This window comes from Trachurus trachurus, assembly GCF_905171665.1.
Source record: "Trachurus trachurus genome assembly, chromosome: 24".
NCBI classification, from domain to species: domain Eukaryota; kingdom Metazoa; phylum Chordata; class Actinopteri; order Carangiformes; family Carangidae; genus Trachurus; species Trachurus trachurus.
The window spans coordinates 16,137,649-16,156,992 of NC_139910.1; the positions used below are offsets into that span (position 1 = coordinate 16,137,649).

At 42.2% G+C, this 19,344-nt stretch overlaps 2 protein-coding genes across 4 annotated transcripts in view; one reads left to right on the forward strand and one right to left on the reverse strand.

Moving 5' to 3' along the window:
• Positions 1–557: 557 nt before the first annotated feature.
• l3hypdh (trans-L-3-hydroxyproline dehydratase) lies at positions 558–4,155 on the forward strand. The gene is made up of 6 exons (XM_084001137.1): positions 558–620; positions 1,382–1,879; positions 1,964–2,133; positions 3,127–3,249; positions 3,331–3,468; positions 3,872–4,155. The coding sequence occupies exons 2-6, from the start codon at positions 1,402–1,404 to the stop codon at positions 3,995–3,997; spliced, it is 1,035 nt and encodes a 344-aa protein (XP_083857263.1). The 5' UTR covers positions 558–620; positions 1,382–1,401; the 3' UTR covers positions 3,998–4,155.
• Positions 4,156–6,469: 2,314 nt separating this feature from the next.
• The window catches only part of LOC311007859 (disheveled-associated activator of morphogenesis 1-like), a 51,564-nt gene continuing 38,689 nt past the window's right edge, over positions 6,470–19,344 (reverse strand). For 2 of the 3 annotated variants that reach the window (XM_084001221.1, XM_084001222.1), the window contains exons 11-26: positions 17,698–17,836; positions 17,408–17,466; positions 17,140–17,327; positions 16,594–16,905; positions 16,403–16,510; positions 15,359–15,388; positions 14,578–14,675; positions 14,398–14,482; positions 13,585–13,691; positions 12,771–12,859; positions 12,319–12,487; positions 11,990–12,097; positions 10,902–10,962; positions 10,633–10,764; positions 9,001–9,171; positions 6,470–8,007 (exon numbers count right to left, since the gene is read on the reverse strand). In XM_084001221.1, coding sequence (XP_083857347.1) covers positions 7,795–8,007; positions 9,001–9,171; positions 10,633–10,764; positions 10,902–10,962; positions 11,990–12,097; positions 12,319–12,487; positions 12,771–12,859; positions 13,585–13,691; positions 14,398–14,482; positions 14,578–14,675; positions 15,359–15,388; positions 16,403–16,510; positions 16,594–16,905; positions 17,140–17,327; positions 17,408–17,466; positions 17,698–17,836 — 2,069 coding nt within the window. In that variant the 3' untranslated portion in view covers positions 6,470–7,794. The remainder of the gene's footprint in view (positions 8,008–9,000; positions 9,172–10,632; positions 10,765–10,901; positions 10,963–11,989; positions 12,098–12,318; positions 12,488–12,770; positions 12,860–13,584; positions 13,692–14,397; positions 14,483–14,577; positions 14,676–15,358; positions 15,389–16,402; positions 16,511–16,593; positions 16,906–17,139; positions 17,328–17,407; positions 17,467–17,697; positions 17,837–19,344) is intronic. The other variant, XM_084001223.1, reaches the window with a different exon arrangement.

Sequence of the window (19,344 nt, forward strand, 5' to 3'; positions counted from 1 at the left end):
TGGGTACGGAAGTTACAGTGGCCCTGAGAGCTCAAAACACTGCAACTTGTGCACAGACAAAAATGTGCTACAAAGCCAAAAAAAAAATGTCATAGTTTTGACTCACAACATAACAGAAGTGCTTCCTGTGACACAATTACATTACAACACATTTGCAATCTAAATCCTGCAATGTTGATATTATGATAAACCAAACAAACAGCCTGGTTCGTCTCTTTTTTGTGTCCCCAGAAACACTTGTTATTTATTCTTTTTTTTAAATTGCAGAGTCAGTTTTGTCAAATATTTTTTTTTCTGAATCTGCAATGTTTCAAAATTTGAGCACTCAGGGCCACCGTAGTTGAGCCTGGCAACACACCTGACCTTCCACCTAACCTGGTCACAATTAATTAGCCTACTTTTATTCATTCGTTGCAGCAGAGACAGACAGGACCATAGATATCCAGACAGAACAGGCAACATGTGAGTAGCCTGCTTCATGTAATGCAGCCCTCCAGGACACAGGGTGGCGCTAAGGTCTCATTTTTAGTGTTAAGTGTAAACTACAACACGCAAGCACAAGAAAAAAGAGTGGAGGCTGCAAAAGTTTGAATCCGAAGTTCAGAGAATCTGTGGAGCAGGTAAATATGACTCTTTGTGGGTTGTCCCAGTTTAAAAAGTCGCTGGTTTTATGCAGCATTTCATTTTATCGGAGAGTGAGGTCACGTCACATTTTTCCCTACGAGTTGTTGCCGTTTCCCCAATTCACTTACACTATAAGCGTCTGAAAGGAAAATCTTAATGACATGATAATTAGTTTTGTGACGGTCGTATCCACTTTGATCCAGGTCTTTTGAATAAAAATGAGCCGCAGAGCTCAGTGAAGTGGTGAATAGCTTTTGCAGGAATTTGCAGCTGTGGTAGATACAGTAGCTGGGATTTCCACTTTTCTACAAGGTGCAGTGAACGCAACAGTGTGTCAAACTTGATCATGTCCAATCCAAACTGCAGTGCCAGTGAAGCCTGTTTTTAAGAAGCGTTTGTAGTTGATTTATTGTAGTTAAGTTATTCATCCTGCCAATGATATCTGTGCTCACTGGAGCTTCTGTGAAAGGCCAGAAACTTCATCATTTCTAACAGAGTCTCTGACTTTAAAATATGTTTGCACCTTGTAAAATATGCAACAGGTTGTGTTATGTATAGCTTATTTATTTATGTTTTTAAGACACCCTCAGGTCATGGGCAGATTAACCTCCATATATATTTTAACTTGGTAAATAATTTTCAATGTTCTCAATTGACACCATTGTAAATGAGGACCTTCCTCAATGGTCTTATAAAGGTTATAAATAAATAATAATAATAAACAGTTGTTTAAAAAACTGCATTTTGTTGTTTTCAGTCTTTTTAATCAGCGCCGAGATGGAAATGCAGCTTCCACCTCATGAGGGAGACGAGCTCTCGGTGGTCGACATGCACACAGGTGGAGAGCCTTTACGCGTCATCCTCAGCGGCTACCCAGAGGTCAAAGGTGACAGCGTGCTGGCCAAGCGGCGGTACGTCCGGGAACATCTGGACCACCTCAGGAGGGTGCTGATGTTCGAGCCCCGGGGACACTACGACATGTACGGCGCCCTGATCGTGGACAGCGAGATGCCCGAGGCCGACCTGGGGGTGCTGTTCATGCACAACGAGGGCTACAGCACCATGTGTGGACACGCCGTCATCGCCCTGGGACGCTTCGCTGTCGACTACAAACTGGTGAAGGAGACCAAGTCCCCGGAGACACAGGTGAACATCCACTGCCCCTGTGGGCTGGTCAAGGCCTTTGTTGAGTTCTCTGGGGGTAAAACAGGAGGAGTGAGGTTCCACAGCGTCCCGGCGTTTGCATTTGCTACAGGTAAGATAGAAACTGGATGCACAAGAAACCAAACTGTTTTTAGATCTCCCCCCCGGACCAACTTCCATCACCACCTCTCCCTAGATGTGAAGGTGACCGTGGAGGGGCTCGGTGATGTGACGGTGGACATCAGCTACGGAGGAGCCTTCTACGCCTTCGTAGACGCCCAGAAGTTTGGCCTGGATGTGTCCAAGTCCAGGACTCGAGATCTGGTGGACGCAGCCTCAGCTGTGACGAAGGCTGTCAAAGCTCAGGTGAGATGTTCATGTTGCACAGACTGTGATGATCGATGATCGTGATGGTGTGAACCTTTGGTCTTCTACAAGTCAGACAGATGTGGAATGACAGCAAGGAAACTTCAGGTGCAAGATGTTATAGAAAAACCTCTAATTCAGAGTTTGTCTAAGTCACAATTTTTTTTTTTTTAAATTCATTTTAAACTCTACACTTGCACTTTAATTTATTTTAACTTATTTTATGTTCTTGTGCTGTCTATGCTCTATGTTAGTTTGTGCTCATTTGGATGAATTGGAGGTGTGGCTGTTGGTATGTTTTTTTTTGTGATGGGCTCCCTGACATTTGAATTTCCCTGCGGGGATGAATAAAGTTTAACTCTACTCTCCTCTCTACTCTATTTGGACACCAATACCTGACACAATTCACGGTTAAGGGCGTTGAAGGAGGAAATCCAGCTGTCATTAGATGACACTTTGCACTTTTTATTTTACTTTTACATTCGTTCCCAAATTTGCATTCATTTTGTTGACCTTGTTAACCATCATCATGAATTTTTCAAAATCAAAAGTTTTTTTTTTAGAGGCCTCATGCATGGAAATGTGTGGGAACATGGTGACAGCACATGACCAAGACACTCTTCTTGTACTTATACGTTTTGCTACAGTGGTAGGATTTCCCTAAATTTTAACAAGATAGATAGATGTATACTTTATTGTCCCCCTGGGGGGAAATTTGGCTTGGGCACAATGCCGCCAGACCCATCAACCACATACAAAAAAAAATACACATAAAAACATAAAAATCGCCATAGAGAGTGCACACTAAGATTTACAAAGAACACAATGGATCATAAAAAATCATAAAAAATGTAGCTATTTTAAGCTCCTGTTCAGAACACCTAGAGGGTTAAGCCCAGTTGTTAAAGCTAACCTCAGACAAGAAGTGTCAGGAATATACAGTATATTTGCATGTGTTTTTTTTTCACAGTATTTTCCCTTATTCACTCCAAGGTGAAGCTGCACCACCCGACTAGTGACGACCTGGCCTTCCTCTACGGCACCATCCTCACTGATGGCAAAGACGATTATTCCTCCGAGCCCACCGCCAACGTCTGTGTGTTTGCAGAGGCTCAGGTATTTTACAGACACCTCATCATTTGATCATGGCTGGGTTATTAGTGTTACGGTTAACCGGGTTTTAAATGTTGTTCTCAGGTGGACCGGAGCCCCACGGGCTCGGGCGTCACAGCTCGAGTGGCTCTTCAGTATCACAAAGGTCTCATCCAGCTCAACCAGACCAGGACGTTCCAGAGCGGAGCCACTGGTTCCCAGTTCACAGGGAAAGCTGTGCAGGTACCTGATGAGTGGACTGACATTAAATGAGTGTGTCTGTGATTATTTGTTTGATATATTACAGTATGTTAGAGTTTAATTAGAATTTGGGGCCTCCATCTCTGAATCAAACAAATTCACCTCTGATCCCTCTGGTTGTACATAAAATATCTCTTTTGTCCATCTTTAAAACATGCACTGTTTATACACACTGCTAACATCACACGATTTTCTTTTTTAATTAGTTCAACTGTGACCCACAAACCCCCAGGACCAGGCACAAGTGAATTAAAGTGTTTCCCAAAATGCTACTTTCCCATTACAAAAAACAGAGCTCAAAAACTTTCCTGTTCATGTCATGTTACCTGTCGTGTTTCATGTTAGGAAGTGTTTGTGACTCTCTCTCTTTTGTGTTTCTCATCAGGAGACCAAGTGCGGAGACTTCAAGGCCGTCGTGGTGGAAGTCGCTGGCAGAGCTTTCTACACCGGAGTGTCACGCTTTGTGCAGGAGGCGAATGACGAACTGACACACGGGTTTCTGCTGAAGTGAACTTCAACTTAAAAATGGAAATAAGCAAAGGCGGTTAAAAATATTGAATTGCAGCATTAAAAATATTAGATTTACAAAATGAATCATCTCAAAACTCTAAGGAGGGAATTTAACCTACAATAAACTCTTAAAGAGATACTAGTTTGTTTTACTACTATAACAATAACTCTCTGACAGCACCAAACTGCTTTAAGAAATAGAAAAATGACATTGCCCTGAAATAATACTGTACATTAGCGAAGTTAGTAGTACATGATACTAGCTGACATCCTGACAACATTTCTATGTGAAAAAAGCTCACTTTTTAGTAATAACACAACAAATCCAGGCAGTCTAATTTTTCAGTCTTTTTTTTTGTAATGCATTAACATTTGATTAAAAAATGATATAAACAAATCTGTACACATGTTGAGTGTCTGAAATTTTGAACAGGTTGTATCAGGAAATGTTTGGATTTGTTTTATCTGTAAGAGGTGGAGCCACAGTGGGCTGTGAAGAGCAGGTACTGACCTGTAGATGGCGCTCTGAGCCTGGCTGCTGTCAGGGTCCGTGAAGTTGGATACACAGAAAAAAAACAAAGAAAGATTCTTCTGAACCAATAGTCAGGGGGCTTAGCACCCTTTTTTGGGCTTACCGATACGGAGCGGATAAAAGCGTGAAATTTGGCACGAGGCTACCTCAGTACCTACTATACGATTTTAGCCTAGGAGCCCACCAGAATTTTTTTGAAATATCCATAAAAAGAACCATATTCTCTTGATCGAATTATATGATGAAAAATGTCACTTTTCTGAAGTCTTAAGAAGAAATTGATGGTAGCTAATTTGCTCTTTATAGGCCATTGTATAACCTGAATCTGCTTTTAATTTGTGCACTGACCAGTAACCTTTCAAATGATGCGTATAAAACATGCATTACAGTATCATTATGGATTAATTGTGCAAAGATGCAAAAGCATCTGGAAGGGGTGGATAAGCACTGGAGACTTATCATTCCAAAGTTATTATAAATTAAATTAAGTTAATGAATGTCGTAAATTGATAATCTATTACTAGAATGGGCAATCCTTTGTTGGATGATTTCAAAGATCTCGTAACTCTTGACAGTTGCAACTGCACAGATGCATCTGGGGTAAATACAGAGACATAATTGTAGCAGGACACAGATCTGGACAAGGCTACAAAAGAAGACCTGCTGCACTTATTGTTTCTAAGAGCACAGTGGCCTCCATCAAAGGTTTGGGTCAACCAGGACTCTTCGTAGAGCTGGCCATCCAGCCAAACTGAACAGTTGGCGGAGTTGGTTTGAAAGGTAACAAAGAACCCCAAAAACAAAAAAAAAAGCTGAGCTCCAGAGATCCTTTTGGGAGAGGGGAGAAAGTTACAGAAGATGGCTCAGAAGATGAGCCATTGCTGCAGCCTCCAACAAGCCTCCACCAATCTGGGCTATACAGCAGAGTGGACCACAGTGTTACACACATGAAAGGCTGCGTAGAGTTACTCACAACCTTTAGGTGGTTGTTTGCAAATTCGAACCTTTCATATGGCATTCACTGACCACCGCTTATCCTGCACTATAGGGTCACGGGTGAGCTGGAGCATCTCACTTCACTGATGAGAGGAGGGCCCCAGCCGGTGGGTTCGAACCCAGAACCCCCTTGCTGTGAGGCGACAGTGTTAACCACTGCACCATCATGGCACCCATAATTAGCAGCCTGAAATTGAAGGGTTATCAAATTTCTTTTTGTAGCCTTGCCCAGATCTATGCCTTGCTACAATTGAGCTCTTGGGGCAGTTCCTTTGACCTCATGGATCTCACTTTGCTCAGATATGCAAATGAGCTGTATTAGCTGTATCTTATTGAGGTGTGTCTTTCAAATCATGTCCAAACTATTTATTTCAATACAGTTAGGCTCAAAGATGAATAAAATAAGTTGACAGCTCCTGAATGGCACACATGAGCATTGCAGCAAAGGGTCTAAATGTTCAGGTGATATTTAATTTTTTCTATTTTTATTAAATTGCAAACATTTCTAAAATTCTGGGTTTGTGCTGTCATTAAGGGGGGCTGGGTGTAGATTGATGAGGGGGGAAAAAAAAGATTTTATTTTCTTTCTCGCTTTTAATATAAAGCTAAAACTATGCAATATACACACATATACTGTATGTAATAAACACACATATGCAGCACACACACACACACACACATATGTAATGTACCCACATTTTGTGTGAGTATTCTTAGATTTTTTAAAATCATTTTATGATGCTTAGAGGCTTAAAAATAGCAGGTGTTTTGGATTGATAATGATGATTTTGTAATATGATATTTTACAGAAAAATTTTTCAGGGCTCCTAGGTTAAAATTATTTGTTAGACTATAAAGAAACATCATACAAATTTTTACGCTTTTATCCGCTCCGTAACGGTAATTCTGCTAAGCCCCCTGACTACAAAGACCAAAGCTCAGGACTGTTTTCTCCCATTTATTTTCATCAGGTCATTGTACAATGGAAGGCAATATTTAAATTATAAAAGTCCAGTGGGGGCTGTGTGTGTGTATGACACTGGATGGATTCACGCAGCTGCTGAGGGGACAAATTGAAATCAGAAGGTACATGCTGCAGAAGGTTTTCGTTCTTGTAGAAGACCTCACATGTGGATCACAGACTGTAGAATCAGGATGTTGATCCTCAGTTATTTTTCTTTGTAAATGCAGTGTAAATCCAGCCAGCGTGCAGAAAACATCTTTCATCTGTTCAAATAAAACTTTAAAGGAGGGCTTTCCCCTCAGAGAGGAAAAACAAGTGTATTGCATCGATTGGGGATGGTTTTAATGGTATTTTAGCATAGTAATTATGAATTCATATGTGCAAGTGTAACAAGCACGCAACCTTATATATAGATATATGTAATCTATGACATGATGAGTGTCCACACTTGTTGAGAAATTGCAGATTAGGCCCAGGCCTTTGAGAGTATCCACTCAACAATTAAAGTCAACAGAGTTAAGGCCAGCTCTTAACAGGAAAACGTTCAAAAAACATACAGTGATCAGATATATAAATGCTGCGTGTCAATAATGATGAATAGAAAAAAAACAAACAAAAACACTCTGCCTCTCAACTGTGCTACTTGCAGTTAAAACCACGTCTGTTTAAAGAAGCAGCGTCCCAGTCCTCTAATGGTTCTGACTGCAAGAGAGTGGCAGCGTCAAGAGGAAGTTCAGATTCAGTCCTTCTCTTTTTGTCTCTCGGACAAAACACTCGCAATCTATGAAATCAGTCCGTACAAAATGGCCCCTTGTGTTTTTTAATGGAATCATCTTCCTGTTTGGATCGAGCGTCAAGCCCTGAACGAGTCTAAAAGCTGCACGTTTTCACTCTGTGCATAGATTCTGACGTACAAAAAGCAGCGCAGAACGCACCCTATCAAAACCGTGACCATCTCTCACACCTGGAACGAGACAGAACATCCTGGTCCTGCGTGACACAAACTTCTTAAAAACGTTTCATTTGCCCCAAAAAACTGATCCTTCGGCGGGAATTATCAGATTTTGGTCATTAATAATAGTTTTTGGCTTCTGCTCCGTTTAACATCGAAATCTGAGAGGATGAAAGGTCCAAACATGTGCTGTGTGTGGCTTTGCTGCGATGATGCAACCGTGGTGCGTTCAGGCAGCGCTGGGCGGGAGCGGAGGAGGCTGCTGAGGAATGTTAATGTCAGTTTGACCGAGAGGGAAACTAATGATGTGCAGGGGGAACGGCTGCCGGGTGGGCGATCCCGACCTCTGCTGCTTTAGAAGTTGAGCTTTGTGACCGGTCGCTCTCTGCCCGAGTCCGTGCTCTGGTTGTTGATGCGTTTGCGGTTGCGTTTCATTTTGGACAAGTCCTTGTCGAAGACTTCGCCTGATCGTAGCGCTGACACCAGGTCGTCAAACTCGCCGCCGTCATCCTCCCCGTTTGCCTTGGCTTTCCGGGCCTTTCTCTCCTTCTCTCTCTGTTCTTTCAGCTGGTGACACACAAACACATGCTATCATATTAATAACAACAAACAAACAACAAACTCAAGTAATAACACAATAGTTGTCAGACTCGGACACCATTCAAGAAAAAAAGTTCTGCCCAGATGATGCGTCAAGAACAAGCTGCAGTAAGTCCCAGGCCAGAGCTGCAGGAAAAGAGTGACGTCATTCTTTTCTTGCAGCTCTGGGGGAGAAAACCAATTTCTCAGCTCAGTGTCGTCAAATGGCCGTTGCATACTCCACAGGAACAGAGACTGAAGGTGTGGGGACACAGTTTGCCTGGCTCTGTCTAAAGGTGAAAAAAAAAAAAAGACCCAAAAGCTATTTTCTTGGCCCGTGGCAGGGGCTTCCTCCTTATCAGTACTGTCAGGTTGCTAGGCAACCAGCTGAGAATCAGTCCAGCACATAACCCCAGAAACACAAGGTATTGTTTTCCTGTTTGTGCGGATTAAAAAAAAAATGAGATAGTGTGCTAATTAGTGATCTTTAGGTGCTGCTGTATGAAGTTTGTTAGCGTTGTAAGGAGGCAACGCTAGCAGCTTCCCTGTTTATGCTCCCTAAGCTAAGCTAAGCTAAGCTAAGCTAAGCAGCAACACTTTATAATAAAGTACACACTATTATGCATTAGTTAAGCATTAAATACTGAATTCAGATGATGATGAAAGTGTATTTGACATAATGCCAAATTAATATCATAGATGTCACTCAGCAACAATAAGCTACAGGTCATACCAGAGGAAATGGTGCAGCAGTGGCAAGACCCTGAATGTAGCCTATGAGTTAAGCTACGTGTATATAAAAGACTTTTCTTTTCTCTTCCTTTAAAAGTTACATGGTTATTTTCTATAATACTTTGGTCAGTGCTCTTTAAGACTGCTCTAAATGTCAGAGGGTTGAGATCGACTGTGACAGGTTCTGTGTAAACAGAGTAGTGGTTCTTTTTGTCAAAAATCACATGGAAGCGGCAAACGGTGATGTACCTGGGCTTCCATCTTGGCCCTGCGCTCCTCCTCCTCTTTTCGTCTTCGCATGTTCTCGTTCTCCTGCTGAGCCTCGGTGAACGACTGCAGGAACTGGTCAAAGATGCCAAAGAACTCATCTGGCTGCATCTTGCTGGCATCTTCACCGAAGTGCTTTACTGCCCTCAGGAACTGTGGGACCAAAGAGAAGTGGGCACACGGGGAGGGGGGCATGTGAGATTAGATTTACAGCAGGACACAGTGAAACCATGTTTTACTCCATCTTTGACTGTTTTACAGGCGACTCATTAGGTCTGAGCTCTTTGAAATCAGAGCAGGGTACCAGTAGTCGGGCTTTGAAGCCCATGTTAACCCAAGTCTGACCAGCTACTGATTACAGCTGAGGCCCGAGACTGGAGCCAGGGCCCAAATTAAGGCAATGTGTTTGTTAGGTATTTCTCACAGTAAGTAAAAGACGGAGAACATCCAGATGTGAGATCATGCTGCGAACATATACCCTTAGAGATCTGCACGCTAACGGCGACTCTGCCCATGTCACGCAAACTCCAGAGATACAGGTAAGTTACTCATCAGGTCAGAAGATATATCAGGTTTTTACCTTCTCAACAGGAATCAATTGGATGTAATTTCTATGAGGCATGACTACAACGCATGAAATGTCTTTTTTTTCTCCCCTTAACATCTTCGTTTTCTGCAAATATATATTATATGCACATACACCCACCAGATGGACGGAGGTGTTTAGAGGGTCAGCGGGGGCTCTCTTGTTCCCAATCATGAGCACAGAGGACAACTGTAAACACTCTCAAATATTTAACTGTGGGACACCGTAAATGATTCACAGAGACTAATGGTTGCCATGTGACCGAGCTGAGTGCTCAGGTCAATGCAGCTCAGTCTCGCACTGTGGGGCGAAAAACATGCTCACGGATGAAAATACTCTTCCTGCCGTCCACCAATAAATGTGGACAGACGCATAAATCTGACTTCAGGGTGTCAGGCGCTCCATTAAAAGGTGAATATGCTCAGGTTTCTGCTTGTAAAGAGCCCGAGTCCCTCGAAAAGGCCATCTGCAAAAATCAAAGGTTTGTTTCTTCTGTGCTGTGATTGCTATTCTGCAGCACATGAGCTACGCCGGGGAAAGCTGAAAACTCATTGTGTCGGCCTACCAGAGCTCATTTAGCCTTTTAATTTTCACAAGGACCACCCGCGCTTTAATGCATTCACAAAAACGACATGTTAAAGCAGTTGGCAGGTGTGAGACGCACAATGTCCGTGTAATGCAGAGCACAGTCGTCTAAAAAACGATATCCAACCCTCCGCCTTATGTCCTGGTCTCGCTCTTGACCCGCACATAAGACAACGAGCCGACCGACCAATAAAGTGTCGGTGGCGCTGCGGCAGGAAGCCGAAACACTTCACTCCTGCTGTTAGCTTTCCTCCAAAGGTGACTGATGAGGTCAATACAGCGCGTAGAAACAGCTGTGTGGAGAGGAAATGGGATGCAAGCTTTCAGCGTCTGTGTCTACAAGTGATAGCGGCTCTATCCGGTCTGCTCAAACACAACTTTGTTTTTTTTCTTCTTCCCCCGAAGTGTGTCAGAAACACACCACGCAAGACACGATGACTTACCAGTTCTTTGGCCTCGGTGAGAGAGTCCTCCACATCGGAGAAGCTGAAGCTGGCCACGGTGATGAACTGACTCACCACAGACACAAACTTGTCTCCCAGCTCCTGTGGTCGTTTTTTCTGGTACTCCAGCTCCTAAGAGGAAGAAAATCCAAGAGAGGAAGCTGAAGGAGAGCGACACTAGATCTGCACCGAACACACAAACAGCACAACTACGTGACCAATACGATAAAAATGTACTGTTTGTATCTGAGAGATCTTTTGTGACTCACGCTCTCGACGCTCTTCAAGCCGCTGCGCAGGTTGCAGATATCTTTTTCCAGCTCTGTCATACTGCAGACAAAGAAGAGATGGTTGTTGCAGATGGAGTGAAGGGAAACAGAAGCAGCTTAGAGTTGAGGAGCAGGTTCTCCAGGGCAGAGGTTCCCAATCTCTTTAAAACGACACCACTTCGTTTTATCGGGTCACTTTGGACTTGTCACAGGGTGCATATGTCTTACGGTTTAGGTTGATGAGATTTTGAAAGCAGAACGACATAAAATAATTCTGCATTACTTAAAGAGACATGAGGGAAAAAAATGAAACAATGTGTAGAATATGCGTTCCTCAACTGCAGCCAGTCCAATAATCTGTCCCTGTCCTCTAACTTGGATGTGAAACAGAAATAAGTGGGTCATGTTGTAAACTGCACAGGACATTACATTACATCGGTCTGAAACGCTGTGAAACTGACAAAACTACTGCAGAAAGATTTAGAAAAGGATGTAAGGTCTTTTAATTGTGGGGCCTCCCATGTAGAAATATAGCCACTGTTAATGGAAAAAATGTTTTATGACTTTCTTATGTTTGCTGTGAGTATTGTGGATTAACGGCTCTTCTTTCTGTTAAGGGTTGGTGTAAAAACATATTTGAGTTGGCTCAAGTATTCGACATATCAAACAGGTCGCTTCTATTAAGTCTGGCAACACTGTCTGTGTATTGGACTTGATTTTTCCTCCATTATTGTAAAAGGAATCTCCTCGACCTGAAATGTTATATAACCTGAGATTTATCTGCCAGAAAGACGACTGCGACTTCCTGTAAACTTTTTAATACGCTTGCTCTCAGCTCAGTATCTCAGCTGCGTTTTTGTGTTCCTTGTGGATATTCTGTCTCTTTTACTGTGGAAAATATGACTATCCAAAACATATATTCAATAATAAAGAGCAGAGGTTAAATAAAAGTCAATAAATGTACTTTGTGTGGCAGAATCTGATCTAATTTCCAATCATGCAAATCATCGTGCAACCCATATGTTTTATCTTATAAACCCTATGAGGGCTCTGCAGATTGGGAACCACTGCTCCGGGGCTTCACCTACTTGACTTTGGCTGCCTCTGAGACGCTCTGCAGATCCTCCTGGAACAACAGGACTTTGGGGTATTTCTTCTCCAGAATGGTGATCAGGTAGTGCAGGAGAGTGATGTTTCTGTAACAACACAAGAGAAATACAGAGAGTCACATTGAGCTGGAGTTAATGTGTCAAATGTGCAATATACTGCTTTTATTATGTAGGTTCAAATATGAATGACCATATGGAGTTTCATAAATAACACATCCCCAGGTCCAGATGTGACTTTTATATCCCATACATTCACTCTCCTACTGGCTGCAAAACTTATAATGTTATGACTGAAAAAGTGCTCTTACTTGTCGATACTGGATTTGGTGTCTGCGATCTTGTTGAGTGAGGACACCTTGAAGCCGTAAGCGTTTCCTCTCTGACCCTTGTTCATGTAGTTTCCAAAGGCCAGCACCACCTCCAACAGCTGCTTCAGGTTTCTACTGTGTAAGATCTCCTTCGACGCTTTGGTCAAAGCTAGAACATAAAGAAAACCAATGTTTGTAGTGGATCCAAATGTATTTATAGACTTTAGAGGAACATCTGTCTCTGGTAGCTTGCTTGTTAATTCCTTGGCAAATATCAAAAGTTAAAACTACAAAACATAAGAAGTTTGAAAAGCTTTGGGAGACAATACTTTCCTTAAGTGAAACACAAGGGCTACCAAGTTAGATATAAATAGACTATAATGCTTTTCAGTCCTACTCTTTTACATGTATATGAAAGAAATCGTATCTTTGGTGTACAGGAGTCTTCCCACCTTCAACTTTGGGTTTGAGCTCAGCTATCCTCTCTGCAAACTTCTTTTTGAAGTATAGAGACTGCAGTCTCTGCTGGTAGTGGTTTATTCTGGACAGGAGATGGAAAATGCGTGTCAGAAGAAGGGAACGAAAATAGACAAAAATCATAAATCTCGAACAGGGAAATCCACAAATTTAGACAAAAAGGCCACGAACATACACATTGTGCTCAAGCAAAATCAAACAAACCGCCTGTTTGCTTACATGTAAAAAGTTTTAGTTATGGTAGTAAAACATTTTTTTTTTTGCAGTTTATGATTTTGGATTATAAACCAGCAACTCCACAGCTAATGACTAACACTGTGACATCTGTCCACCAGTCCATTATGTGTCCTGATCAAATGCAAATGTAACAACTGTCAAACTACAGTAAATTGTGAATTAAATTGAATTAAAACACAGTTAAATATGTTTTTACTGTCAGTCTAATGTGGGAACCGCTTGGATCTTTGCTAATGTATTTCTGCACTTACGGGCCGATCGTGACATGTTTCATTTGTTCCTTTGGTGTTACAGGACTTTGTTTACAAAACCGTAATTCAAATACTGTTATTACATTACGGATTCTATTTATTCACCAACAAAGTGATTCAGACAGACGGCCATTGTTCCCGGCTAAGTAGAAACCCATGTGTCACTTCGTTTATCTAGTATGACGGAGAGGAAACAATGGCCATTGTTTGTCAGCTGATCTGCAGAGTGCCACGCTGACCTGAAGGTGTCAGGTCTGAGATAACAACATGTTTAATACTGAATTAAAAAGCTACAATTTACCTGCTCATCTCGTAGAGGAAGCGGTCAGGCTTCGCCATTCTGTCGAGCTCGTGTTTGTGCTCTTCCAGAAGATCCACATCGCTCTTCTCAGGGACAAACTTCAGCAGCTGAGGAACAAAAGCAAACTCTTTACTCAACATTTTTAACACACATTCATTTTTTGCTTGTTGAGTTAAATGACAGTGGAAGCATTAGCCAGGCTGTCTCAGTGTGTTAAATCAAGTTTTCATAAGATAAGGCTGAATCTCTGCTAACATGCTATTGCATCTCACTGTCCCTTCACTGCAAGACAAACATTTTCTCCTGGAGAAAATACATTTATATCATTTTGGTTGATATCACACTGAAATTGGGCTGCAAATATATTGTGTCATTGTGGATTGTGCATTCAAAGTAGTGATGTTGCAGGTTATGTAATATCTGTGACATTTCAGTTTGTTTCAGCGTTTTAATAAACTTACAAAATATTTCTATCATTCTGTTTTTGATTTGCCACTGATAGACATGAGGCTGTAACATAAAAATGTGATGAGATCCGACGAATCGAATGCACCTGCATACAGCAAGTCAGGTCACTATCACTTAGTCAAGCAGTAGCAATGATACAATGCACTGCTCCTTAATTTATTTAGCTTTTTTTGGCGTGAGGAGTGACGGTGCAGAGCTTCTTCAACAGAGAATAGAAAGTGACTTACCAATAAATACTAAATAGTTTGTGTTGGTTTACTACCTCTCTGTACCAGCTGTGGCCTGTTGCTTATAAACACACTGTACACTTGACAGCAATCGTGTGCAAGAAACTGGATGAAGTACCTGCTCCAGCATGTCTTTGGGAAGGTCCTCTTGTTCATCCATAGTTAGAATAGCTCGCTTCATCTCCTCATTAGAAAGCTTCAGCCTGCAGCACACAGCAGACAAATCCATTAAAAACCCTCAACTGGGCTGTGTCAGCAATTTGTATTTCAAGGGGTTACAATCATGCTTTAAACCTACCTCGAGAGGAGGATGTTGCAGTTTTGAGCTCGACGGCCATCAATGACTGACAGCTCCTTGACTTTTTTAGAGCTCAGTGTGTCGTCCTCTGCCTCTTTCTGTGAGCACAATGATAAGGGTTTGAGGGAAAATGGCCATTTTTAAGACACAACAAAGCTGTGAAAGCAAAAAAAATGAAGACTGACACATGCCATAAAACCCCAAACACGAGCCGAAGACATCAAACAAGAAATAACGTGACACACATGGACAAAGGATGTTGACCTGGACAAGAAGGTCTATGCTGCTGTATAAAGTGTACATATACAGTTGGACAACGATGACACACACAGCTGAAAATACAATTATAATGTATAACATGAGGCTGCACAATTAATTGCAATCTAATCAATATTGCAATATGGCAAAAAAGCAATATCCAAATCGCAGCAGCTACAATGTTTTTGAGTGTTGTGTGATGTTTTACGTGTTGTGTTGCTACAGAGACGCTGCAGCCAACGAATCATATTCTCCAGATGTAAAGAGATGTGTTTGTTTTGTAGGAGACCCAACGAAAAAAAAAATCACATCATCAATTTTATGTTTTTTGCGTGAAAATAAAAAGCACATTTGAAAACTAAAACCACATCACAATTGCATTATCTTCCGATATAACTGCAATATGATGCGATATGATTTTGCATATCGTGCAGCCCCATGATTATCATGTTATAAACACACAATAAACAAAGTCTGATCGATTTTCCACACTTTATATGTATGGTACTGTACGTGCACTCACCTGTTTGCTGTTATTGATCATAAAGAAGTCCTAAAATGCAGGCAGGAAGCAGGGAAGATGTAAGCACTCATTAGAATAAGTAAAAGCAGTTACGTGATTTGCAGCCCATAAACACAAACAGCAAATGAATCAGGCACTTAAGACGACAATGGATCCATCAGTAATGAAGTGAGCAGCGGAGAGACATGAGTGGCTGTTCAGGTGATCAATACGTGCTTCTAGTTCACATGCTGTGCACAAATAATAAATAAATCTGGAGTCAAGGGTGTCTTGTTCCTTTTGGCAGCTTTTTGTGAAACTAATCAGGCCCATGCTGAGGATCTAAATGGATGTTTGTTTTGTATTTGTGGATGTGATTAGAAAAAGACCAAATGAATAATTTTTTAAGCCTCTTATTATGTGTATTCATGCTTAAGGTCAGTATGTGTGAGCGCTGCTATTTAAGACTGATGTACAGGAAAAGGCCTGTTGACATCTCATTGTGCAACTAGGACAGATACTATTGATTATAATGATCTACTGACTACATGGCTTGCACACTAAAGCCACAAGAAAGAAATAAAAAAATAGCTGATCCTGAGCAGCTCATTCATGCATTTTAAAATCACATATGGCAAAAATGATCAAAACCACAAACAAAACAAAACAAAAAGGCAAAATGTAGCATTCCGGTCAAATGTGAGAAGATATTTAAGATGATTCAAGCATGAAAGGTTTGCATTTAACAAAAATCTTCCTTCTGCTTTAAAAAAAAAAAATCCAGGATGACTTTTGTTTTATTTTTTTGCAGACTACCTGACCTCTTCCCCTTCTTTCCCCTATAACTCTGCTTAAGAAACCAAAAAGTTGCAAAACATATGAAATTTTTTTGAGAATCAGAAAACAAGCCAAGTTGAATTTCAAAAGAAAAGCCAAGCCAGCTGAGCTCTAAGCCGCCCCTCCCCTCCCTCCCCCAGCCCTCTCCTCCTCTCTACACACAGCCTGCTCTGACACTGGATGGGAACCAGTTGGTGAGTTGATGATGAATGGCCTCGTCTTCAGTACCTGCTGTCTCTGATAGGCTGAGAAGGTTTTTTCAAGGTCCTCCAGATCCAGGATTTTGAAAACCTTGCCATCGTCCACATCCATCCACACGGTGCCGTCCAGCTTATTCTGAACAGAGAAAAACAACATGTTTATACCTCATAATCTAACTCGACGCATCCAGGTTCTGTCCGTGTCTCCGCTGCTCTCACCTCAGCTAACTTGGACCAGTTGAAGGACTTGAGTGCATTGGATGGCTGGGGAATGTTTTTCTGCTTCAGGGATGGCCCCAGCGGCGCTCCCGGCGGCGGAGGGATGCCTCCGATGGGTGGGCGTCCGGGAGGAGGCGGAGGGCCGCCCGGGGGAGGCGGCGGTGGAGGCGGAGGAGGCATCATACCACCGGGGGGAGGAGGCGGGGGAGGTGGGCACAGGCCTGCAAAACCTGGCACGGGCGGAGGAGGCAGGGGGCCGCCGGGGGGGCCGCGGGGGAGGGGGGGGCCTCCAGGAACAACAGCTGCCTGCCTCTGCAGGGAGAGAGTATGACATCAGTGGTTTCTAACGTTTCAACCAGGACAATGCAGCGATTTTAAGGACTTTCTGTAGCAACATGTTTGTGTTAACTTTCTCAAGTTGGATAATGTTTGTTTTTTTCCTTAAACGTACACGTCTTTCTTCAAATATATTTTATGTGTCGGGTTTTATTTTCAGGGTCATCATAAAACGAGCCAGTGAATATGTAAAGGGACAGATAAACGTACAGTGCTGAGTTCATGCAGTCTTGTAGTGAGTTCGGCCACTTGCTGCTTGACATTCTTGTGCTCGGTGCTCTCCTTCTCCAGCTTCTCTTTCATCTTGTTGAGCGTCTGCATCATGTCCTCTTTCTCCTGGGTCTTTGCATCACATTCACGCTCCTTCTTGTCAAACCTCTGCTGCAACTCGTGGTGTTCTGCGAGGGAGACGTCACTCAGTCACCCCGTACAACCTTTGATTTATTTATTTATTTATTGCTATAGAAATACTACTCACCTTTTCTCATTTTCTCCGCCTGCTCCTTCCATTGTTTGACCTCGTTCTCATTGACCAGCCTGCAGAGAGGATGGCCCACTTAATTAGCTGCAGTGTCTACCAGAACAATCCCTGCGATTGTTTTTCAGAACTTAAAGGGAGGCTATTTTTGAACCGACGCTGCTCAGCACATGTCTTTCAGATCTTTGACAAACACATTACAGTTCTACATTCTTCAGCTAAGTCATCTGTTCCAAGCATTTATTCATTCATGTGTCGGTCTGTTTTGCTGCGGAAACTGGAAGACTCACATCCGGACGACGTTCTTCACGTTAAAGTTCTCCAGTGGTGTGACGTCGGGGTCGTGACCTTTGTCATTCTGCAAGACCATCTGCTGGACGATACGATCCAACAGCAGCCAGTACTGCACCGTGTTGCCACTTCTCTTGTCTGGAGAAAAAGACACAAAACACAGAAAGAGGAGCACGTTTCCCATTTAGTCTCTTGGCCTCAGTTACTCCCAGACATCTTGTTAATATCCCGGAAACTGATTGAAGCTGGATTCACACCTCCTCTTTGATTATGATCAAACTCAAAGGAATGGTGTGTCATGTTCCAAAATAACAGTGATGAGCCAAAGGGAGACGGTGTGACTGCATGTTACAGCAAGGTGACACATGTATTAGATTGGTGAGACCACATCTGTCATGAGACGACATGTTAACTGCTGCTCTGTTGTTTAGACTGAAAACTTCAACACACGCGTACAAAGACAGAATCTAGTTGGGGCGCACGTCCATTTATTAGTCCTTACCGGGAAAATCGCAAAATGCTCAATGCACAACATCTTATTTAGTAATATCATTCAGATTCCTCTTTTCATTCGAGTGCCATCAAAAGATTGCAGTTGATTAACTCACATAGTAACACTTGTATTTGCAGCTGAAGTGTTAATTACGCTCTTTATGCCTCAGCATGACTGTAGAGGGTCTAAGAGCCACTCAGAGGGGAAGCTGAGCAGCAAGAAGAACTGCTTTTTCACTTCCAGTCAAATGATGTGGGAGAGGTGGCCAACTGGAATCTGACTTAATGCAACTGTTGCAGAAACTAGACCAAAAAAATAAATGATTATCCGTCAAAAGTCGGTGATTTCTGAATATGTGCAGTCTTCAGATTGGCTGGGAATGAGCGTATCCTTCTTCTTGACAGTCTAATCTGAACAGAGTCAATACACTTATCTTTTCTGGCTAGAAACCAGAAGGTACATATGTTCTGTGTATTCTGTGGACGTGAGACGGCAGCGTTGCAAAACTCTGGACATGCGTGGGAAAATTCCACAGTGAAAGGAGTAAATACGACTACTGGAGCAAACAAGGATCAAAACATGTTACCGTTGATGCATTGTTACTTTTTATTTCACGGTCTTAAAAACAGCTCCTTCTAGCTTTTTTTTTTTTTTTTAACAACTCGAACTATCCAGATGTTGCTTTGCGGACTTCATTTGCTGGCTTTTTGTGATGAGGTCATAGGTAAGCTTTTCATGTGATGAGACTGTGTTCCTGCAACTCCTTTGCGGTCGCATGGGAGGTTTTGCTTTGCCTCTCTGCCAGACAAGAAGCAGACGAGAAGCTTTATCTGAAACTTCTCTTGGTCTTTCAGATCATAGCATTTCAGTTTCAAGCTGGAAGCACTTTGAATGTTTTTTTATAGCCCTGCTCTACTTTGTGGGCATCAATTAGAATTCATTTTCTCACCACAACGTTTGAAGAGTCAGCGAATTCATCATCAGCTGAGAATTCCTAATGACGATTACGACAACCTGCTTTAGAAGTCCTAAGACGTCAATTAAGGCCTAATGAGTTAATGAAGTTCTCGGTATTTTACGAGTAAAAAGATGCCCAAGCTTTTTGCACGTGATGCAATTGCTAACAGTGCATTAACTAACACAGCAGACAGAC

Excerpts from the sequence above, each read along its gene's own strand:
- l3hypdh (XM_084001137.1), top strand. The coding sequence starts at position 1,402 with ATGGAAATGCAGCTTCCACCTCATGAGGGAGACGAGCTCTCGGTGGTC. Across the intron at positions 2,134-3,126 it reads CGAAGGCTGTCAAAGCTCAG|GTGAAGCTGCACCACCCGAC; the intron begins GTGAGATGTTCA and ends ATTCACTCCAAG. Across the intron at positions 3,469-3,871 it reads TCACAGGGAAAGCTGTGCAG|GAGACCAAGTGCGGAGACTT; the intron begins GTACCTGATGAG and ends GTTTCTCATCAG.